The following is a 24,966-nucleotide window of genomic DNA, read 5'->3' on the forward strand; positions in this document are numbered from 1 at the left end:
GGATCCAGCCGCCTACCCATTTTTGACAGTTAATGATTACAGTGAATTTGAATCGCATGCATTACATTCTTTATTTTGTGAAATATGCAGGTGTGAAAGTGTGGAGGATGTGTTTTTAAGTTGGAACATAATCAGATCCTTGGAGTCTTAACTGAGTTATCTCCAGCAACAAACAATCTATAAGATTTTTCTTTTTGTCTATAAGCGTAACTCCTGGATGTTGATCCAAAGCAGCAGGTATTCCAAACATAAGTGCTTTTCTAAATGTTGATTTCTTATTTATCTCCATGGTGAATGTTTTCTTCCATTTTGTCTTTTGATGTTGCTTTTAATCTAATGTGTTTTATGACTTTTTATATTTAGCTAATGTTTGTCTTTTTTGCTAAGCACCTTTTGTTTGACAGCACGTTGAGGAAAAGTGCACTATAAAGTGTTGATTGAAATACGGGGGGAAATGGTCTCCAGTCCCTTGAACTCACCTGTAAAAAACTCAATCTACACCGCCCGCTAAATGAGGAACACTTTGGTACAGACACATTGATTTGATTGATAAAAGTCACATACATATGTACTAATCTGGTTTTAAGCAAACAGTAACAACCACTCTACCACTCACAAGACCTTAATACTGACAGGTGGTCTCAACATGGATCCCAGATCTTTTTGATCAACGATGCCAAACTACGCTGAGACACCACAATGTTGCTAGTCATAAACTGATGGCAAAGGCCAGAAAACCACAGGGTGTTGACCCAGACACCTGACTCCACAGATCCCTGTCCAATGAAGCAGTCACAAGGCGTCCTTAGCCCAACTGGAGCCCTTAAAGCTAAAGGATATACTGCCAGCGTTTGAGTGCCAGACATCACAGGACACGTTAGAGGATCACTTGGTTGGACCAGAGAGGATTTTGCTGAACAAATGTCCCAAATTAATAGGAGAACATTTGAAAAAGAACTCTGAATTCCAACAAGTATGTACAGGTGAAACTAACAATCATGATGTTACTTTTTCTCGCAATTTGATTCGATATATCAACAAGCACACAAGTCGCTTTCACACAAGCAGAAAAAGACCTGGTAAATCAATGTGCGAGAGAAAATCAAAAATAAAAAGTGTGCGTTGACTGCCATCTAGTGTGGAGTCTATATGTTGAAAATCAAATCCCAAAAGGCTGCATCCATCCATCCATCCATCCATCAATTCTCCTTGTGGGAGCCTATTCCAGCCACTGTTGGGCAAATGTGGGGTACACCCTGGACCAGTCCATCCCAGTGGAAAGCTGTTTCCACATTTCAAAAGGATGGATTTTTTTATTTAAAAAAAAGAAAAAAAATGAGTCTGCATTTCTTATTTCTCAGAAGGCTTATTATCCACACTCACACACAGTCTCTCTCCCAATAACCTCTCTCTCCTAAAGGAATACAAATTTCTAATTTGTGTTAATTCTGGTGCATGTGCACTTCAGTTATAGCACAACATGTGATCACCTTGAAACCCTAAGCTATTTAAAGTAACATAACCAATAAGGTGTGTTTCTTGTGTTATAGTTGGTCGTTCTAAAATTTTTAACTTTGTTACTTGACAACATATACAATAAAACTGCTGATAATTAGAAGCATTTCTTCGTTGCTGAATAGTAAACTTTCCCACCCGCTGAAATGCACGTGAAGGCAGCAGAAGAGGGAGGCGTCGGCTCGACATTCGGCAGCTGCTTCATGAACACCGACGGAGATCCTGAGCACGCTGTCCTGGCGCAAAAAGGCACAAATATGTCAGGGAAGAGCTTTCGAGTTAGCGATGGGGACTGGATTTGTCCTGATAAAAAGTAAGGGCAAATGCAATTTTTTTTTTCACCGTAGAGCCTATTTTAAGCCGTCGGCGTCTGCCTAATTTGCAAGTCGTGCTAACTGGCTGACCTCACTTAGCTTAGGCCTTTAGCATGTAGCTAATGCTAGCACAGACTAGCTTAATAAAAATCACGATTCAGGATGTTTTTTAGACATTCGTAGTCTCTCTTAGTCTGAATATTTTATTAGGCACATTTAACACTTACATGTTAGCTATGTTTTATATATGTCAATGGTTACTGATGTCTAAATTTCTTTAGATTTTTATAGATAGCAATGCAGCTAGCATTAGCTTAAATTGTAGCTTGTGTCTTTTTTTCTCGGATCTGTTGTGTTGTTTAAGTGCCATTAACAGTCTACTGTGTTTATGCATACATTTTTTGCATTGGATTGTGATTATTTAGGTCATATACAGGCATTTGCAGCCTCAGTGATCTACATTAAGACCATTGATAGGCCACTTTTGAAGCACATGATCATGGACAGACAATCAAGCTGCTAAATTTGGACTCCCTGTGTAAATGCTCTTCCTGTGCCGTTTCAGGTGTGGAAATGTGAACTTTGCGAGAAGAACAAGTTGCAACAGATGTGGTAGAGGTACATTTTAGTGCACTGTTTATAATTACTTATAAATACTTGGTTTATTATTAAGCAGCCTGTTTGTCTGCAAGTATTTCGGTCTGGGATCCAAGTTTGTCATTTCTTTTTCTACAGAAAAAACAACAGAGGCTAAAATGATGAAAGCCGGAGGGACAGAAATCGGGAAAACACTTGCTGAGAAGAGCAGAGGTCTCTTCAGTGCAAATGACTGGCAGTGCAAGACGTATGCTATCAATATTTTCTTTCATTATATTCAATGATTACATTTCTAAGATAAAGAATAATAATATACACTATCATTGTACGAAGCTGTGGCAATGTGAATTGGGCCAGACGATCCGAATGCAACATGTGTAACACTCCAAAATATGCCAAGCTTGAAGAACGAACAGGTACGACAAATTTTTAATACAAACGTTCAAGTTTTTAAAGACCTGTTATAGAGAAAATTTGTCCTTTGCATATTTTTCCAAGGTTATGGTGGAGGTTTCAATGAAAGGGAGAATGTGGAATACATTGAAAGGGAGGAATCTGATGGTGAATATGATGAGGTGAGTAACACTAAGCATTCAGTTACCCAAAAAGTTTTGAAAGTAAAAAAATAGATACCTTCCTAAAATGGTCAAATGACATATTGTTGAGATTTTTTTTTTTTTTTTTTTTTTTTTTTTTTTTTGCCAGTTTGGAAGGAAAAAGAAAAAGTATCGTGGAAAGAGCAGCACACAGTCTTCGTCAAAACAAAGTGAAAAGAAAGAAGAGCCTAAAGTCCAAGAAGAGGAACCAGACGATGAGGAAGAAGATGATGAGGATGGTGATCTGTCCAAATACAAGTTAGATGTAAGATCATTGGTTTGACTTAAGAATTTAGAGTTGTCTGTTGCTGACATAATTTAAAAAAAAATATATATATATATATATATATATATATATATATATATATATATATATATATATATATATATATATGTATATATATATATATATATATATATATATATATATATATGTATGTATGTATCAAAATACCTTAATGTGATGAAAAATAACTTTTCTTCAGGATGAGGATGATGATGAGGACGATGGTGACTTGTCCAAGTATGACCTGGTTGCCAGCGATGAAGATGAACAGCCAGCTAAGAAAAAAGGCAGCCGCTCTGGATCATCCCGCTCATCTTCACGCTCCTCCAGTTCCAGCTCTCGGTCGAGGTCCAGGTAAAAGGGTACAGGTCACGGGTAACTCCAGGCAAAATGTCAGTATCAGCTCAATTTTTCTTCTGAATCAATGAGTATTTATTTCTTTGTATGATTTTTTTCCCCCCCATTTATTGTATTGCCATTTTTTTTAAACCCTCCTGATTTTATTATGAGAAACTCGAGTAGATCTAGTTATGTCTCTAACTTAATTTTAAATAGATGACTGCTATTTTGAGATTTCTAGTGAGACTTTTATAGTTTTGTTTTTTGTCATTTCTGTGCACTGACCATAAGCATCACATCAGGCCTTTATTTAGGATTTTTGTGTGTGTGGTTGGGCACAGTTTGTTTCTCAAGGGCATGTTTGTCATACGGGAGATTTTTTTCTTTTTTTTTTTCTAAATCTTATACACATTTATGAAATATGTGGTTCTACATGTTAATGCCTTTGTCTTGGTTCATTTTTTATCCATTTATCTGGAAAAATATTGGAAAGGGTTTGTTTCTGCTTCTGTATTTCAGGTCTCGGTCTAGAAGCTCTTCGAGTTCCAGATCTGGATCTCACTCGAGGTCTCGCTCCAGGTGAATGAGGTGACATGCACTCTCCCCGCGGAGAGTGTATGTGAGGGGCATTAAGCTCCACAGCATCACTGAGTTCCAAATGTAGCAGTTGGCTTCTCCACTTGATTCAGCTCTATTTGAACAAAGACCTAGTTTAATTATTTTAAATTCTAAATAGTATCAGGGTTTTTTTTGTGTTGCAGTTCAAATGTCCAGGTACATGTTTGGGGTATTTATCATGCCTCTCTTAGGGGGGGAGGGGGGGGATCCCTGGTTAGTCCATGAGGATATTAATATTAAAATAAAATAGTTTTACCGTGTTTTCGGACCATAAGTCGCTCGCAGCCGCCAAAAATGCAAAACAAAGAAGAAAGGAAAGTCACATTGGAGTATAAGTTGCATTTATGGGAGAAAAGTTGTGTATTTTCTGAACAACTCCACCAAGCCCAGCGTGATGCTGCGTTCACACTTCACACGTCAAATTAACGTCCATCGTCCTTTCAGATTTGCTGGTGCCCAGAAATGTTTTCATGGATTTGACGCCTCATTGCTACATGAAAGCATTGGCTGTTTATCTCATTTACAATGAATGGAAGACACAGATGGTATTGAGAGATCAGGTTTATTTATTTTTAAGATGTCTAGAATAACATCTGTAAACACACCTCCTAAGGTCATTCAGTCTTTTAAATTTTTTTTAGGATGGTGAGTTTTACCTTCTACTGCAGGAGCTGCAGGGTTTTTTTTCCACGAGGGAAAAAATTACAATAATATCTTGACACAAATTAGAAAAATATAAATTTCAGAACTATCAGATTCTCCTCAGTTTGTTTTGGACAACACTTCTTCTGCTTTGCTCTGAGTATCATAGGCTACGTTCACATTGTAGGGCTTAATGCTCAATTCCGATTTTTGGAAAAAATCAAAAAGAAAATTGCTAGGCCGTTCACATTTCCGCGTTTGTGTGTAGGAGAGAGCTCTTTCCTCTCTGAGGGGCAGTGGGGGGGCGCATTTGTTGTGTGTTACGGAGGAAGGAGAACAGTAATAAAAAAAAAGGCTTCCCCCAGCAGACCTGCCATTGACTCTTTATTAACCCGCTCTGGAGAATCTGAGGGTCCGAACAGGGAAGTGAAACCCGAAGGAGGATCCGCCTTCAGTCCCCCGCGTCTGACCACGGTCGGAGGGGGGGGGTTCTGCCATTTTGCTGGAAATATTTCCTAAAACCGCCCGGTTGCGATAAGAGCCCTGGAGTTTGGCCTGAATAGACCTGTCACCCCAAATATTAATCAAATCGGTGACCGCTTCCCTTCCACTGACTGGTCTCAGCAGCATCAACCGCCATGGTTAATGTTTATGTTCTCGTTCCCGTCTACTTCAACGCAGAATCATGACGTTTGTAGCATATCATTGACGTAAGGGTCGTATTCATGTGTCCTGGCTGTTCAGACGGAGGTCGCATTTCAAAAGATCGGATACGTATCAGATTCAGGGCCACATACCCAAGTGGCCTGGGTCGCGTTTGAAATGATCGGATTAGATAAAAGGTGCATTGGGGCAAAAACAAACAGAATTGGGTCGTTTCAGCCTGCAATGTGAACGTAGACAAATACGGATATACACACACCTACAGTGCCCTCTAGTGGCTGTTAATGGGAAAATAACATGAGCCTTTGTATGTTTAAAAAAAATCTTTTAAGTTACTCCTAAGTATAAGTCGCACTCCCTGCCAAAGTATGCAAGACAAAGCGTGACATAAAAATTTCGGTAGATTAAAACCAGGTTTGAGGCCACTCATGAAATACACTTGGCATCTTTAGTTTGCATCTGTCTTGATAACTAGAGAAGCGTGACAAATACCCGCTATAGGGAGACGACCATTAACTTTACTGACTCAAGTGCTTGGTTTATTCCTCCAAAAGATCCAGCTCCGGGTCTGGCAAGGGCTCCTCTCCACGGAAGAGGTCCCGATCGGCTTCCTCCTCACCCGAGGGGGGACAGAAGCGCAGCCGCTCCAGGTCCTCATCTGGCGGGAGAAAAAGGAGGCGCTCTAGATCCCATTCGTCCGAAAGGTTTGGGTTTCTGTGGAATACCACAATGGCACTGATAGTTATCAGCCATTTGTTGGCTTTCTTTTTGGGAGTTATGTAAAAGGAATTAAATGCAATTTGAAGTTTTGCCTTTTGATTGCCCTGGTGACCTTACTTCATGGATACATGTCTGTTTGCAGTAAAGCCCGCTGACCTTGTTGTTCTTCCCATGATGCTTGTGTGATTGCAGGCACAGCGGCCATTCATCCGGATCCTCCCATTCTGGCTCCAGTTCAAAAAAGAAATGAGTTTCTTTAGAACCAAAAAAGGAATCTTGGTGGAAGTGCATGTTGTGTTGCAGAAATCCTCTATAAAGTCTTACCGCCCTCCAGAAACAGAGGCAACTTGATTTTTCTCCCCCATCGTTATCCGCATTTCTCCCAATTCAGATCACACATCACAAGTGTTTGTGTCAAAGGGTGTCAAATAAACATGTCTGTTTCTTAAAAAGATGAACTAAAAAAAAGTCAAATATACTGTGTGCACTCACTCCTGCTAGAATACTTCTGCAGGGCTGTGTATTCAGATTACTTTTTTAAAAGAAAAATTTAAACAGCTGAAATATCAATTTAGAATAGGAATATGTTTTGACCTTTTTATATTGTTTTTTTTTCTTCAAGGTAAGTATTTTAATTTTGAATAACTTAATAGCACAAGGTTCTTTACTTTACCTTCTTCATACTCAAGTGTACTTTATTTCTAAATTTGTGGCCTATATTAACACTTCTTAAAGTTTTTGTCACTTGGAAAAAAGTTTTTTTTTTTAGTTGCTAAAGATCAGGAGTAAGAAAATTGACACCTATGTTAGAAATGTGACACTGCAATTCATCAAATGGCTAAAATGTACCCATGTAAATAAACTGTCAGTGTTGCTTCGTGTGATGGCTGTGAATTCTGTTTCCATGATGGAAGGCTATTCTAAATATTTACAGGTGTGTTCTGACAAAACACCTTTGTTAGAAGTAGAATCGCCGCTTCATGATCAAGTTTGCCAAGTTCTGTCGAAACTGGATCAAGGAGCACAATGGGGTTCTAGGTTTGCAAAATGGCAGCAACCTCGTTTTTAAATGTGGAGGTAATGTTACACTATGAAACAATCGTGAGTTTTATTGAATAAAATTACCTTTTCAATATTTTTTCTTTGTTTCCTACATTTACAAAAACATGTCAAATGATTTGCTCATTTTGAAATATTTACAGAAAGAATTTGTGTCAATCAAAATGTTTCAACCATTTAAAATGTGCGAGTTGAAGCATTTCATGACTTAAAGGTGATTTAAAAGTAGTATCTGAGGTTTCACAGTCTCTGCAGTTCTTTGGTAGACGAGGGAAGCGTCCCAAGCATTGGGTTAAGGATTGTTAGGCTACTTTGTGTTTGCGACGGCTCTCCATGTAAAATATTTCAAGAAGAAAGAAATCTCAAGCGTGAAGATAAACCAAGGTAAACTGGAATGAGGACAGCCACTAATGTGATGACGTAGAGCAAACTAAAATGGGGATTTTCCCTTAGAGCTTAATTGTTTTTTTAAGGGTTAATAAGATGGACGATAAGAGTTAAGTCAGGTTTTTCCTGTTCCTGCCAAGAACAATGGTGCTATCTATATAGCGCCATTGTTGTTGATTGACAGATCATACGGTTAGTAAGACATGCTTTTAACTAGGCCTGCACACTCTACTGCAAATTTATCATTATCGCAACATTAAGCTGTGCAAAATGCATACCGCACAAGATGGCGAAAATTGCAATAAATGGTTACCTTAAATGTGCTGAAACAAACTCATGGCAGACAAATGAAATGAATCCCTTTATGCATTTAACCAATCGGAAGGACCCGTTTACGTTGTTGATCAATTAGATGAGCCCTTTTATGTTTCATGTTTGCCTCCTACGTCAACAAGGGTCATTTGGAGTATAATTTTTAAACTATTGAAGTGAAATGTAAATTATGTTTTTGGTTGTTTTGCTATTTGTTTATAAACAGCAAATTATATCGTTATCGCAATATTAATCACCAATATCGCATATCGCGAGTTTTCCTCATATCGTGCAGCCCTACTTTTAACCCTTGTGCTATCTCAGGTAACCCCACCCTTACTTAGACGTGTTATTCCTACCATGACAAAGGTGGAAAGATTTCATGTAATCCATGGACACCAGTGAAGATCACAAATCATTGATGAAAAAAGGTTCAGCGCACTGTCTAGTGGGGTCTAGATGACCCAACTCCCAATGTTAAAGTGCCTAGGATAGCACAAGGGTTAAAGAAGTAGAAAATGAGTCAAGGATTCATAAAATGATATAATTATAAAAGAATTTCATTTCACAATCTGATGTTTTAATTTAGGCTTTTAAAGCATCAAAAATTATCATCATAATGGCAATAAACCTTCTAAAAAGTTTTTAAAAACATGCATTGATCCCTGCATTTTTCTAAATTATTACAAGGATTTTCTTTTAAAAGCCAAATATAGTTGGGTTTGTTTAAGGGTTGTTTGAGCTGTTCTCAAACAGGTACAGTGGCATATTTTAAAACGTCAAAATTGCACATGACATGCGTTTAAATGTAAATTAGGAGGAAAAGGTGATGTCTTGCCAGTATGATTGACAACACCCCCCCCCTCCCCAAAAAAAAGAATGTTTTTTTAGTCCAAAATTGAGTTGTGATGATTAAAATGGATGTGTCTGTTACTACACATGCTTTAACAGAGAAAAAAAGAGCAGAGGAGAATTCCACTTTGCTTATTCAAATGAGCAACAGCCACAATAGTATTTTGATGCAATTGAAATGACTGTGGAACATATTAGAGACAAGTGGTGTGATTATCAAATAACAGTTATTTTGTGATCATCTAGAGAAAGTCAATGGCTTTGTAAAAGCTTTATTGTGCCTTGACAAAACGTAAGTTCCAAGTGTAAAATTTTGTGTTGTGAGTCAGTATCAAAATAATATTATTTATTCATCTTCTAATCCATTTGTTCCCTTTCTGAGTCAGGGGGGCGGCTGAAGCCTATCCCGGGCACTTTTTGGCAGAGGGAGGGGACACTGGACAGGTCGCCAGTCTGTTGCAACGTCACCATCACACACCCAGGCACACCTTTGGACAATTTAGAGTAACCAATTAACCTATAAAGCATGTTTATGGACGGCAGGACGAAGCCAGAGTCCCTGGAGAAAACCCACGCATGCAGAAGTCCCCCACTGGTGTTCTGTTTCAAGTTTAGGGGTTTGAACTGGGGGTCTTCTTGCTGTGAGGCCAGAGCGCTAACCACTACTTCACTGTGCAGCCAAAAAACACAATTAAATATTATTAGTATTATAATAATACTTTTATGGAGGACATGTCTTGTTTTTTGCCCTATAAAAATGTGACACTTTCAGAAACTTTGAATCCTCTGCTCATATTATGTCTTTCTTGTCTTTTTTTTAAATATTTAATGGTTTTCTGTTTTTTTCTTTAGTTTCAAAAAGTTGGTTTAAGTGAGACATTTTTTACTCTGACTTTACTTTCAAAGGGGAATGGCAATAGGATGTTTTGCATTTGTGCAATTCATAGCAACACCGCAATCATGTCTGCTAAACGAATCTTTTTTAGATAGGCATGTTTATGGCCTTTTTTTGTTTTGTTTTTTACAGAAATGGGCAAAAACTAGAACACCTAACAAAATGAAAGGTTGTAAAATTAAAGTAAATGAACCAACCAGGAAAGACTTGCCAATAAAAACTTTCTGAAAGCATAAAAAAATAGTTCAAAGATCAAAGATATGTTTGCCAATTAAAACTATTTAATCATTAGTAGTTGTGAGTCACTGTGTCTGCTGTGGACAGCAGAAAAATGCTAAGAGGTCTGCACAAATGAAGTTTTTCTTTTCTTGAGTGTTCAATCAAACTTTAAGGCCCTAATCAAATATTTCAATGCAGACTTTTAATGAAAACATATTAACACTAGTTTACAATTATAGAGATTAATTATTTGTCTTTGCTTAAGTATCTTTTAATTGTATTTTTTTATTTTAGAATTGACATAATATAATGTTTAGTTGATTTAAAAATGTCTACGAATAAATTTATTGAATAAAGTTTTAATTTAATAATTGTTAATGATAGACTTTTGCACTTTTTAATAGGACTACATTTTTAAGGAAGTGTTTTCTGTGTTTGTCCAGTAATCACCGAAGTTGCCATGTTGTTAGTCAGGTTCAATCCTCCAGGTCGCGTCCTCTATGTATTTACACGGTGAGGCGGAGGGATGACTTTTGTCGTGACGTCAGGAGCCGATGTTCGCTGAGCTGCGGCACAAAGAAAACCGCAGGCGCGTTTCCTCCTTCACTTCTGCTGCATCTGTTTCCCAGCAGGTCAACGAATGATCATCGAGAAGAAGCAGCCATGATTGGGTAAGTCTTCGTTTAAAAATGCTTTTAGTGATTAGGTTTTATTTAAGGCGAGTGTAAATGAGCACGGCGGTTTCTCTTATGTTTATCTAGACTTTAATAGCATTTTTTTTAACATGACAAGGTTGTTTTAATAGCAGTAAAATTGATTTTTTTTTTCAAAAACCGGAAATAATCTAATGTAAGTAATTGCACCATAAGTTTTCTTCTGAATATATATATATATACATATATATATGTATATATATTTCTAAATATAGTATATAATCAGCTTAAAAAGTGGCCAGTAAAATAAAACTAGAAAGAAATTATGAAGAAATACACTTCCTGTGGCACCTGATACTTTCATTTTATAGTTTGAATTCTAAAAATCTGTTACAAATCTATCTTAAATATTTAACACTTAAACCTAGTTTGGCATTCAGAATCAGAATCCAGATAGCTTTATTTTTCAATATTTTTATGTATACCATTCAGAAAACCAGGCAGTTTTTTCATCCTTTCCTTATATTGTCAGTCTAAACCAGTAAGTTATGTCGCTAGAGGAGACACGCCCGCTTGGGAAGCCTGGCCGACGGTGGCGGAGCGCGACGCCGTCTGGGTGAGGTCGACGACGCCCACATGACAATGATTTCTATAGCCTTTGGTGGCATCTGAGTAGCTTTTATATAATTTATATATGTATACATATATATGTAAATATATAATATATATGTTTATCATTTATATATATACATCATTTGCTGTTGTTAAATAAGAGAAACAGGCAGCCTTAAAAGCTCAAACTTGAATGAAAAATGCATAGTTGCAGGACTTCTTACAAAAAAAACAACTGTTACAAATAATTTTTAAAAATAATTTTTAAACATGTAGAAGTTTTAGACCTCTTTTAAATGTAATTTAAATTATTTAGAAAAGCCCAACAATTAGTCGATAGGAAGTCAATAATAATAATAAATAATAACAATATGTACATTATAAGTCAATAATTATATAATAATAATAAATAATAATAATACGAAATCAATAGTAATTCAATAATAATAATAAATCAAGTCAACAATAAGTCCAAAAGTCAATAACAGATTTACCCTTTGAAAAAATAAGAAAAATAAAGAAAAACAATAGATTTACTAATTCATGTAAGTGATCAATTTGGTGTTACACAGAATGGTATTGTGTTGGGTTTCAGCGAACAGTCTGGCCAGTCTTATCAAAATCTGTTTCCACAAAATGTTTTGAACATAGCCAGACTGCATTACTAGTTGGTAACCACAGGGATCCATCTGGGTCAGCTCTTTTTATTGTTAAGGCCCACTTTTTCCTTAGGTCTGAATCCATTGGAAACCTGCAAGAAAAGTTCAGTCACTGAGTCAGAAATGTATAAATCTATATTACTATAATAGTCTAGTCCTAGTATACTGTATATAGATTTAACAAAATAAAATGTACATTTATGTCAACAGCAAATTATACGGACATCATCCTTACATGTTGATAATAGCCCTGCAGCATCATGCATGTCAACATGTATAGTATTAATGATGCCCCTGCAGCATTAAAAGAAAAAAATTATAATACTTACCTGTGAAATGTGATGCCTTCCTCCTTCGTGGACAAATTTCTTCGATTTTGGCAGTTGAAACCCGCACAATGAACAGGCATTTTATTGCAAAAAATGTGTTCACATGCATCCACTGCAGCAGTGACTTGACCTCACCAAGACGGCGGTGCTCTAGCAATATAACTCATTGGTCTAAACGTTGTATCCGAAACAACCAAACCAGGTTTTTCTCATGCTGTATCACTATAGTAGTTTATTTAGAGTTGAGTTTTAGAGTAAAAACATGTCTGGTCTTGGTAGTTAGCGCTCACTACCTCACAAAACTCAAAAGTCTTTTGTGTCAATTCTTGTGTACAGCTGGTAACTGAAAACAATTTAAGATTTTTGATTAAAAAACTTTTTCCAATACGTGAAATCGTTTTTGACATTGGGGCAGTTGGTGAAAAGTTAGAAATTTGCTCTTTAAAATGTGTAAGAAAAGCTGCCATGGCAACAAGGTTAAAGTGTAAGCGAGTGGATATAAACCAAAACAGACAGGAATGCAGGCAGACGGGGTCCTGACCATGAACATCACAAAGAAGGTTGTCAGAGAGATGGCATGCTACTCTACTGCTTTATATTAGGCTGTTATGGTTGACTGAATCCTCTGGCATTGTCCAAATCCGCTGTGAAAACAGACAAAAAGGAAAACGCCTACTTAAGACTACAAATGACACAAGTTTCCATTTGACATCAAGGAACATGAATGATAAAATTCACAAAAAAATAAAGAGAAACTGTATTAAAAAGTAAAGTAAGCAAACTCACACCATTTAGACAAATTTAAAAGGTGACATTATTTTCCAGAGGTGTGGACTTCTGTCATATGGCTTGAATCAAGAATTTGAAAAACTTAAGACTCGACTTGACAAAATTAAAAAGACTTAGAACTCGACTTGGACTTTAGAGAACCACTGTGATGACAATTGTCTTTTTGATGTTTTTAACCTGTTCTTGTGGCATTTTTCTGATGATGAAGGACCTGTATTAAGAAAATCAAGCTCAAAGTTCCCTTTATTTTATCAAATCCCTGTGAATCAGGACCAGACGAAAAAATGCCATTGGAAAAAGGTTGTGTCTAGAACATAAAAGCTACAATAGGCAGGCAATGTTTTACCTGCTCCACTTCATTCTGATGCATCAACTTGCAGTCAAATGGATTCATGTACGTCGTTTCCTCGTCTGAGCTGATATCTGACTCAGAACTGTACAGCATGATAGCTCCGATAGTGCTCTCCATTTTGTTGTACTGGTAGTGTTAAATTGGGGATGTGAGGAGCTGTAAACAGAGAGCTCTCAGCAAAGAGGAGAGGAACTGGGTGTGGGGTCTCTCTGTGGCAAGATTCCCTCCTACAACTCAGAGCTGAATTTCTAATGAACTACTGCCGGTCTGCAGAAGCTATGTCTTCGAAAAAAGTTGGGTTTTTAACATTTGGGCTAAAAAACGGCATAATCATTATGAAAAAGACCACTGGGAGTACTTATAATAGATCAAAAGAGGATTGAAATGGGTCTTTCATGGCAGTAATTGTGAATTCACTTTGTCTTTAGCATTTTGATGGAAAAAGACTTACTACTTTTCCAAAAACACAGAAATCTAAAAGTATGTTGATCAGTCTCCCCCTTTTTGTGTATGTGTGCATCATCCTCACAACATCCAATCAAATGAGGTTCACTTTGTTTTGATTGCATTTGAGTTTAAAAATTATGAAGTTGTCAACCAAAAACAACAGTTTGTAGAATATGTGGCTCAAAGATAACGAACATAGTCTTAACAGCGTTCAACTTTGTCCAACACTTGAGGTAAGTTTTGAATAAAGGCAGACACTTGCTTAACGGCTAAGTAACTGCTAGCTATAGTTAAATCAATGAGACCATTAACTCACTGTTAGTGTTACATTTTTAACAGGGCATACTGGGTGTTGTTGTAGAGAGACAATTTGGGATTCTTGAAGTGGGGTAGGATGAGCTCAAGGGCAGTTTTAGCTATAGGCAATGTGCGCCTATAGCTACACACACACACAGAGGAAAAGTCTTTCAAAAGCTTTTTTTTAAATAAATACATTGCAATATAGAAATCATGGTCTGTGTGAATATTATTTCTCTGTTGTCGAAAGGTCTTGAAACGACTGGACTTGACTTGTAGGGCTTGGTCTTGTCTAGAGACTTGCCTACTTTGACTCAAGACTTGACTTAGGGCTTGAGGACAAAGACTTGAGACTTACTTATGACTTGCAAAACAATGACTTGGTCCCATTTCTGTTATTTACTGATAAATTCATTTGGACACACCAGTGTTTCACTATGATGTTAACTATTTTTTTTGGTTTGTGAATTTTAATTGCAGGATTACAAAGAAAGGAAGCACCATACCAAAGGCTGTCCTGCTGCTGCTAACTGTCTTGTCCATTGTTTACGTTATTACATTTGGTGAGATCACAACCAATTCTTTTTCAAAACCTGAATTCACTGAAAAGTCTCAGTTGAGGACAACAAAACCAATCCTCACTACAACCCCTCCCATGCAAAAATGTGAAAAAAACCCGTCTGTTGCCGATCTCCCGGGTTTCGACGTTCTCCCTGACATCTACAAAACCTTTCTCCACTATCGTCACTGTCGCCACTTCCCCATGCTGCTGGACAATCCTGACAAATGCGGTGAAATAAGCGGTGACACAGAGCCATTTCTTTTGCTGGTCATTAAAAGCTCGCCACAGAACTACGAACGCAGAGAAGTGCTGCGTAAAACTTGGGCGCAAGAGAGGATGTACAAGGGAGCATGGATTCGAAGGGTCTTCATTTCTGGAACTTCAGGTGCTGGTTTTGAGAAACAAAAACTCAACAAGTTGCTAAAAATGGAAAATGAAGAAAACAAGGATATTCTCCAGTGGGACTTTGCTGACTCGTTTTACAACTTGACGCTAAAGCAGACCCTCCTCCTGGAATGGCTGGTAAAAAAATGCCCAAAAGCTCGCTTTCTTTTTAACGGTGATGATGATGTTTTTGCAAACACAGACAACATGATTGAGTATCTACAAAGCATCAATAACAGTTATGGACTGAAACACCTTTTTACTGGCCATTTGCTCACAACTGAGAAGCCTGTTAGATGGACTGGGAGCAAGTATTATGTCCCAGTCCTGATACAAGAGTCCAATAAGTATGAACCTTACTGCGGAGGTGGGGGCTTCCTACTGTCCGCCTACACAGCATCAGTGATTTACAAAACATCTCAGACAATACCTCTTCATCCAATCGATGATGCTTACATGGGAATGTGTTTGTTCAAAGCAGGTCTTAAACCTTCTTCTCATCTCGGGGTAAAAACTTTGGGAATAAATTTGCCCATGAATACACCAGAGAACAGTGGACCTTGCTACATGAGAGACCTACTTCTTCTACACAGATTTCTTCCTTATCAGATGTATATTATGTGGAAAGAAGTAAATGACCCAAACCTTATCTGCTGAAGCTGGGTAAAGAGTACCAAACTCACAAAGTACTGTATGTAAAAAGATAACGGGCTTGGGGACTTCTCCTGTTTAGTTGATGTTGGGTTGGAACAAAGCTTTCTTTGTACAAAGTTGTATAAAGGGTGGACAAGGAACTATTGAACATTCTGTTACTTCCAAAGCGAAAGAGCTCTAAACATCCACTGGAGATATTGGAAAACTTAAGTGAGAGCATCATTGAATGGACTGCTGAGCCGCTGCTATGACCATCCCCAAGAACGTTGCAGTGCAATGCTGGAGTGGACCATCACTGGACAATGATGGAACCGTGGTCTGTAGAGTGCTACCTTGCTCTTCATTGTGAGTCAGATCGATGCCTCTTCTATTTGCACTGTGCAAACTGTGAATTCTTCTTGAAGGAAAATCATATGAACTGTTTGTCTCAGAAAAGTTGATTGAAATCTAAATAGCTTATGGTAACAGTTCAAACAATGCTCTTCGTCAAACTTGATGGGAGCTGCTTATGAAAGGACCTAAATGGTCTAAGTGTAAAATGCAAGGACAGGATTGAGGAGGAAATTGACTAATCTAGATGAAGGATTTGACTCTGACTCAAACAAAGTCTTTATGAAGAACTGACAAGTAGATTGCCAGACCGTTAAACCTAACATCATCATCTCACCCCTTAAATTATAACAGAATTATGGAAACACCTTCCTGCAAATGAGTGTCAGACTTTCACGAAATATTTTTTTAAGCCAGAAATTAAAATCTATGTGTTTAATTGTGATATCATTGTTATTATCAGATACCCCACTCATTATTTGGCTTTAAACATCACTTATTTAGCCGAAATATAAAATGTTCTGATTGTATTTCCGTAATTGTAAAAATCTTTTACATTGAGAGCTCAATGTATTGTTAGAAATTGTCATATTAAAGACTTTATTTACCTGACATCATTGTTGTTGTGGATGTGCAAAGTCAGAAACAAAGAAAAAAAAAATATTAGTGCCTTAAAGAGGAATTTTGTTAAACAATGTTTTGAAAAAACGTAGTCGACAATAAACTGCATTCATTATTTTTTTTTCTCTATGTGTAGATTTTTTTCTTTTTACATTACAAACTACTACACTTTTTTTTAAAAAACAAGAATAGTATTTTGACAGTTATTTGCATATAAGTCAACAGAGTGGAAAGTAAGCTGGTGGAAAATCCACCTGGTGAAGCCAAATCATGTTTGTGGATCCTTTATGTAAGTCAGCCTTGCGAAAGTCCACATACTCAGGAAGAAATATATCTCCTTTTCTTAAAGCTACAAGAAAAAGAAAAAAAAACTGCAAGAAAAAAAAACAGGTTTCTGCTGCATTTTATTTCAAAGCAACTTTAAACAAATACTTTTGAGTAACCCAAACGAAAAACGCGTGCTTGTCCGAGAATACTGCTGTGTAGAAATATGGCGCAGTAGATCTGCTTTTGTTTTCAGGAAGTGTCAGGACGCAAAACCATAACGTTAAAAGGTTTGCTGTTGCAGGTACAAGTTCTCTTCTGGTCATTAACACAGATAAATAACCACAAATAATTAATAAATTATTCAGTGGAAACAGACAATTCAAAGTAAACTAACTTCTTGTTTACATAACATTGTTATCCGACACCCGTGTCGGATAACAATAGGGAACCTTATTTCACTAATTCATAGTAAAGTTTGAAGTGTCGTATAAATGTGTTCAAATAATATATATTATATGAATATTGCAGCATTGCAAGTTTGCGATTATTTGAATAAAGACGTCTCCTAACCCATTGTTCTTCATGTTTACCAAACAGGGATAGGCACTTTATGTTTTATACCGCAACCTTTTCTGATGCCTCACGCCAGAAATATGACGTCATCTCTTGTACAAACAACTTGCTTTTTATACTTCTGTATTTTATTGTTTCTCCTCTATGGGTATGCGAGCCTGCATGGATCTGCTGCTGCTCTTTTACTGGGATTTTAATTTGAAGGGTGTAAATGTTGATCAAACATGAGGTTAAGTCATGTTGGGTTGCATTTCTTGTGTATTTTTCTCACCTTTGTAACGAGCAGTCCTCAAGTTCTTCTTTTTTGTGAAGCTGGAAGAGAACTGAAAGTTTGGATGCATGCTCCCCCCCTCCTCCCATTCATTTGTTCCTATTACTTGATCCTCCTGTTGGTTACGTGCACCCTCTATATTTTCACAATAAACAAAAAAATTCACAGAAATTGTACGTGTTAGTTAGTTACTCATGTTGTTTTGTGTGACTTTAAGTCTGCTCCATGAGATTGGAAAGCAATCATGAGATCATCAGTCACAGGAAGTTAGTGCTGGGTTCCACTGCAGAACTAAAGAGTGTGGGTTTGTGCCAAGATAGTTTCACATTTATCTCTGAGCAGTTTCCTACAAAATAACTTTCAAAGAAATAGCAATATTAGAAATAGAAATATTCTCAGCATAAATATTTTGAAGTACACTATGCCACAATGTTGGGTCACCCAGAACTTCATAACAGTTTTCAAACTGAGATTAGTTTAAACATAAGTTTAAAAACCAAAGTTGCCTAACTTCCTGGTTTCAGAGCAGCAGTTTTGTGGTGAGTTCATCTCAGGTCCCCTCCTTTGAAAAGTGGAACAAGCTGTAGCAGAGAAACTGCGAGGATCAAATAACCTTAAGGACATTTTCTGCTCGATTCTCATTTACATTTGATCAGAGTTGCATATGCCTGGTGCAGTTGTCTGATCTGAGCTAAACTTAGCCACAGCACATTTACTCTTTCTGTGTGATTGGTGCCTTTTTGAATTTTCTTTTTTGGGTTTTGTTTTCCTTTCTGTTCAGCTAATGTTCTTCTACCAGACACAGACTCAGGGAGGCAATAAATGTATTTTTTTAATCACAGATTCTGCAAAAAGATTTTCACTTTGGTCCCACCTCACCACATGACAGTCTCCCAGGCCTCCTCTGAATCATCCAGATGGTTTTGGAGAACTTTCCATGGGCTTGGACATGTGCTGCCTTAAGCGGGGGGATATCATTGACCAGTTTCCTTGTGTATTTCTAGTCTGTTTTTTCATTGTTCCAAAATTATTTAAACCCCAAAAGAAGAGATCCTTAGGCAGAGGGAGATTTTCTGGAATGTTGGATGTCTTGTTTTTGGCAAAAACTTGTTCAAACAGGTCTGCAACATCATAAGTTCTTTAGAAATCAGTCATTGTGAGTTTCTGAATGCTGTTGGACCTCTTGTGACGCCCACTGTGTAGTGCCAAAGGCAGCCAGTTCCTACTAAGAAGTGCATCCCCATCGCTATCTGACTCATTTAATATTTTAAAAAGTGTTTCCACTGCAGTATTGTGAAATGTGTCCATTTCTGCATGCCTCAAAAACCCCTTCCCCCAAGCGCAAATATTTTATTTTATTTGATCAATGCAAGTTTTTTCAAAATTGTCGTTGTCCCATTAGGCAACTTTTTATTGCAAATCCGATTTCCGCAAATTCATAGTCAATGGAAACGCAGCTCATGATGAATAGTACAAACCTCTCATCTGTGTAACCCTTGTGCTATCCTAGGCACTTTAACATTGGGAGTTGGGTCATCTAGACCCACTAGACAGTGCTCTGAACCTTTTTTCTTCATTGATTTGTGAACCTCACTGGTGTCCATGGATTACATGAAATCTTTCCACCTTTATCCACCTTTGTCATGGTAGGAATAACACGTCAATGTAAGGGTGGGGTCATAGGATAGCACAAGGGTTAAGTGGAACAACTTTGTAATTGTCAACTATTTTTATGCCCCTCTAACCATGTTGTTCCTTAAAGTTGTTGAATTTTCCTGTTGTTGGAAAGGAACATATTTACAGAATAATGCAAAATATTATTTCCAAAATGTCAATTTTATTGTTACATATTTTCAAAAATGAGAAAAAAGGCTTTGTTTGTCAAACCTGAAATACAAGGAAATTGGAAAGTGGCTAAAAGTCAGATTTTTATTTCATTCTGTGAAAAAGTTTTTCTCTTAGTTTAATATTTTTTGTTTTTACTTATGACCAAAGGTTATATTTTAAGGTTTTCTCTTCATTTGAATTAAATTCAATTCCATTTTAATTATATAGCCCAAAATCACAACAATAGTCGTCTCAACGGGCTTCATACCGGTAATTGTGTAATAAACATGAAATCAAAAGGATCATGTAGACATAGAATTCAACAGGAAAGTTCTAAACTTAACTAACTAAACAGACTAAATTCAACAGGGCATCCCCTCCCTTAGACCCTCCTTCGCGGTAGGGAAAAACCAAAAAAATTGATTCAAGCAAAAAATAAAAAAACCTCAGAGGTGTCCACATGAAGGAGGGATCTTCCACCAGGAAGGACAGCAGATATACCAGAATTCCTAGAGAAGAATTAGCTTATCTAACTCTAAAACTACATGTTTACATAGTGCAGCAGATGGGCTTCATCCATTTGGAGTTGGGGGACGGCTGGGGCCACAAGACGAGCCAGAGGCGAGGTCCACAGCCAAGTACAGGAGCACGGACGAGCCAAATGAAATCTGGAAGCCCGGAGGGGAGTGGGAAAGAGGGACAACATATGAAAACAGAGAGCTAAATGATGGATAAATGATAGAGGACAGAATACGGCACCACGCTCTCCCCAGCTTCTAATTTCTAGCGGGCCTGCTAACACCTAATTGTTAATTTTATAAATGTAACCGGCAGGTCGGCCTGTGACAGGTGCATGCCTGCTTGATTGGGGATGTAGTTCAGCTGTGTCTGCCCCTTTATAAGGAACAGGGAGTGAGTTGACAGACAGTGGCTGAAGTGCCTCTTGTTGGAGAATGTAGAACACCTTTTACTCATTTTTGTTCTGCTCTTTTAACTAGATGCTGTAAGCGGCTGGATGTGTTGCTGATGTCATGAGCCACTGCGTGTTCTTTACCCACCCTTTTTATACATTTTAATGTGTTTTAAAGTGGTGCTGTATTTATTGTGTGGTTGACTCTGATTTCTTTTTGTTGAGTCGGGCGCCGGTGTGTGTGGTGTTGGTGAGGGGGGGGCCCCTTGTGGCAGCGTCTTCCTCACGCCAGTTCCCTCACTGTATTTGTTTCCCTTTTAGTGTGTAGTGGAAAGTTTCTTTTGCACGTTTTTCTTATAGTGTGTGTGTGTGTGTGTGTGTGTGTGTGTGTGTGTGTGTGTGTGTGTGTGTGTGTGTGTGTGTGTGTGTGTGTGTGTGTGTGTGTGTGTGTGTGTGTGTGTGTGTGTGTGTGTGTGTGTGTGTGTGTGTGTGTGTGTGTGTGTGTGTGTGTGTGTGTGTGTGTGTGTGTGTGTGTGTGTGTGTGTGTGTGTGTGTGTGTGTGTGTGTGTGTGTGTGTGTGTGTGTGTGTGTGTGTGTGTGTGTGTGTGTGTGTGTGTGTGTGTGTGTGTGTGTGTGTGTGTGTGTGTGTGTGTGTGTGTGTGTGTGTGTGTGTGTGTGTGTGTGTGTGTGTGTGTGTGTGTGTGTGTGTGTGTGTGTGTGTGTGTGTGTGTGTGTGTGTGTGTGTGTGTGTGTGTGTGTGTGTGTGTGTGTGTTCTCAGCACGGAGTGGAGTGAGGTGCGCTGCTGCGTACTGGCTTAGTCCACGGCCTCTCCCCTCCCCTCCTGCACGGGCGGTCGGCTCTGCCTTCCTGTTTTTATTCCTGCCTCTCCCTTTTATTTATCTGTGTACTGATAATCGGAGTAAAACTGCACTTTTAGATTTTAAATTGTTCATTAAAATTAAATTTTTATAAGCTTTTATTGTCTCAGCCATTTTTGTTTTGGTGGCTCCACTCTGCACTGGCGGTACCTTGGTCACATAGTTTAATTCAAACATGTAAACAGTAAGTTAAATATTCTCTGATTACTAGCTAGTCTGACAATAAGCCTGTCCAAAGAGGAATGTTTGAAGCCTAACTTTGAATGTAGAAACTGTTGGCCTCTCTTACATGAGCTGGGAGCTTTTTTCCATAAGTACTGTAATTTTAGAAATAATAGGAACCACATGCAGTCCTGCATTTTGGGAGCGAAGTGTTCTGTTTGGGTGGTTAGGCTCTATGAGATCTTTAATACAGGATGGGGTCATACCTTATAGGTTAGCAGGAGGATTTTGAACTTAATTCTACATTCCATGAGGTGAAGCTAACACATGAGTAGTGTGTTCAGACTGCTCAAAGCTGGTGCAGCACCATTTTCTTTCCAACTTACAGGTTACTTGTTTAAGAGAACATGTTTTAGCATTAAACCACAGTGCTACTCAGTTTTGTCTAAGAAGCTAAGGTTTCAAAGGGGCAACAACATTGAGTGTTCTCCAGAAGACTTGCAAGGCATCATTAACAAACTGGTCGTTTAAACTGCGACTGAAGCTTTGGGAGCTGTTCTCAAAGTATTTGCTCAGCATGTTACTAAGTATTGGCCTTAGGAACATGCTCAGGGGCAGGCGTGGTGCAGCGGTAGGGCAGTCAACCCATGATCGTAATATTGCAGGTTCAATTCCCGCCTTGCACACAGTCGATGCGCAGTCAACGTGTCCTTTGGCAAGACACTGAGCCCCACCTTGCCTCTGGTGGTAGGCGTGCCTTTGTTTGGCAGCGGAGCCACCAGTGTGTGAATGGGTCTGTGACTGTAAAGCCCTTTGGGCCTTGCAGGTAGAAAAGCACTATATAAGTATACACCATTACCATTTTATTGGTTTAACTGTGAATTTAAACTCAAACGGTCAGATAAGGTCCTTCTAAACTGTTTTTTCTTTCACTTGGGCAGTTGCATGTTCAAATGTAAACTGGAAGGTAATTAGAAAGTGATCTGAAAAGATGGGGTTATGAGGAAGGACACTCAGATGACTAATCTCTATACCATAAGTTAAATTTTTTTTACTAAGGTCTCATCCTTTTCCCTTTTATAGAGGCTAAAAGTATGAAATGATCTGTATTAAACCTTATTGTGCAACCACAAGACATAGCATATCTAACTTTGGAATTTGATTATAAATAAGATTATAAAAACAATTGCAATATTTCTGATTAAAACATGGACAAACTAGTGTTTTAAAAAGTCCTAAATACAGTTACGCAATGAAAAGATCTCAACAGGTTTGGCAAACAAAATTCCCATGACATACTCATGTTTCAAACATCGCTCTTGGTGTTTAATCAAAGTACCAACTGTCAAATACAGTACAGACCAAAAGTTTGGACACACCTTCCCGTTCATTTGAATGAGAAGGTGTGTCCAAACTTTTGGTCAGTACTGCATGTCTTAATGAAATTCATACAACACAGATCTTTGTAACATTAAGGAGGGCATCAACTATCTAGGCTACAGTTTCTTCCATTTTTTTCTGTAAAAGACATAAAAAAAAACTAATAACAAGCATGTATGCTCCTATTAAATAGTGCCATTCATTGATCCCAGCTCCTTCCCTCTAGCCAGCATTTGTTTTTCAGTTTTCTGAAAACAGGAAAAATGAGCTGCCAACAAAGAGAAACAAACATGACTTATATCATGTTGCTGCCTTGAAGGCCAGAACATGACCACACTGAACTGATGATGATCCTCTCCTCGCTGGAAAATGTATCTCAGTGATAACTCCAAAGGGTAATTCTGAATTTTGATGCCTTCACTGCAGAGCAAAGACCCTGCAGGTTATAGGAAGATTCATCAACAACCAAACAGATGCAACTAACTGACGATAAAATGACAACATCTTCACAAGTTAAACATTGTTTAAACCCTGAATTTATGTATAAAAAAATCACTCGTGTTTTTGTACTTTTTTGTGTAGATGCTAAGTTAAACTAATTCAGTGGTTTGATGGATATTTGCATCAATAGACGTAAAGGGGTTAAGTCAGTTAAAACCCTTGTGCTATCTTAGATGACCCCACCCTTACATTGACGTGTTCTCGTGTGTAATCCATGGACACCAGTGAAGATCACAAATCATTGAAGAAAAAAGGTTCAGAGCACTGTCTTGTGGGTCTAGATGACCCAACTCCCAATGTTAAAGTGCCTAGGATAGCACAAGGGTTACATTATGGTACACTTTGTACTGTTCCCTCACCCTTCCATATATGATGTAGTGTGTTGAGGTCTGGGGAAACACAAAACAACAGCAAACTCTGTCACTAACTCACTGTTAAACAAATGAAAATAACGTTTTGTTGATTTCAAAATAATTAAAATTATGGTCAAAAAACAAACAAAGCGCATCCAAAAACTCTTCCATTGGAAGACCCAATGACCCAGTTTTTTCCAATGTTTGTAGCTGTGATGTAGGTACTACAATCAGCAGGCCACAAGCTCCCTGCTCCGCTCCATTCTGCAGCTCAACAGTTTTGTTGCACCCACAATGTTATGTTTGGAATGTGAGGGGCTGTAAGCTAGAGAGCATGTAAACAGAAGGATGATGGGAAATGGGGGTGGGCTTACAGTGCCACCCACAACTCAGGGGTGAATTCCTAATGAACTCCTACCGCTCTGCAGAAACTATGTCCTCGAAAACAACACCAATTTTTTTTTTTTTTTTTTTTTTTGGGCTAAAAACTGCATCATCATAATGACAAAACAACCGGGAATGCTTTTAAAATAGATCAACAGATAATCGGAATGAGGCTTTAAGAGATCATAAAGTCTGAAATCTATTTATGAAACCAGTTGGAAGAACAGCTGCTTACATTCAGGAGGGGTTCAGATATGAAATAACTGCATGGAAGCCATTAACTTGTGTTATCCTAGGCACTTTACCATTGGGAGTTGGGTCATCTAGACCCACTAGACAGTGCGCTAAACCTTTTTTCTTCAATGATTTGTGAATCTCACTGGTGTCCATGGATTACATGAAATCTTTCCACCTTTATCCACCTTTGTCATGGTAGGAATAACACGTCAATGTCAGGGTGGGGTCATTTAAGACAGCACAATGGTTACAAATTGTCAATCTATATAAAAATTAAAAGCAAATTTAAGTGTGATATAATAAATAGTTACAAGGGTTAACAAGATTCAGTGATATGTACTTTTTTCCCTAAAAACTTTAGATCATAATTGATTGTTTTCAGTGCATGGGTTAAATTCTTGTAAAAAAAAAAAAAAATACTGTTTGTATAAGTTTAAGTTTGGATTGAATTGATAAAATGGTCTAGAACCTGATACATTTTTCATTTTCATCCAGAGTTTCTATTGAACTTTGAATATT

The 24,966-nt window shown here is 37.9% G+C and overlaps 2 protein-coding genes across 2 annotated transcripts; both read left to right on the plus strand.

Annotated features, from left to right (window-relative positions):
* The first annotated feature begins 1,665 nt into the window (after positions 1–1,665).
* On the plus strand, positions 1,666–7,164 carry zranb2 (zinc finger, RAN-binding domain containing 2). Its single transcript, XM_023954185.2, has 10 exons — positions 1,666–1,828; positions 2,395–2,447; positions 2,565–2,673; positions 2,760–2,842; positions 2,925–3,001; positions 3,132–3,287; positions 3,508–3,662; positions 4,167–4,226; positions 6,125–6,274; positions 6,483–7,164. The coding sequence occupies exons 1-10, from the start codon at positions 1,719–1,721 to the stop codon at positions 6,538–6,540; spliced, it is 1,011 nt and encodes a 336-aa protein (XP_023809953.1). The 5' UTR covers positions 1,666–1,718; the 3' UTR covers positions 6,541–7,164.
* A 3,382-nt stretch (positions 7,165–10,546) lies between these two features.
* LOC101175309 (N-acetyllactosaminide beta-1,3-N-acetylglucosaminyltransferase 3) lies at positions 10,547–16,819 on the plus strand. The gene is made up of 2 exons (XM_004067873.5): positions 10,547–10,685; positions 14,633–16,819. The coding sequence occupies exons 1-2, from the start codon at positions 10,678–10,680 to the stop codon at positions 15,753–15,755; spliced, it is 1,131 nt and encodes a 376-aa protein (XP_004067921.1). The 5' UTR covers positions 10,547–10,677; the 3' UTR covers positions 15,756–16,819.
* The last annotated feature ends 8,147 nt before the right edge of the window (positions 16,820–24,966 follow it).

The sequence above is a fragment of the Oryzias latipes genome, chromosome 4, assembly GCF_053564925.1.
Source record: "Oryzias latipes strain Hd-rR chromosome 4, Olatipes_Hd-rR_3.1".
Classification (NCBI taxonomy): Eukaryota; Metazoa; Chordata; class Actinopteri; order Beloniformes; family Adrianichthyidae; genus Oryzias; species Oryzias latipes.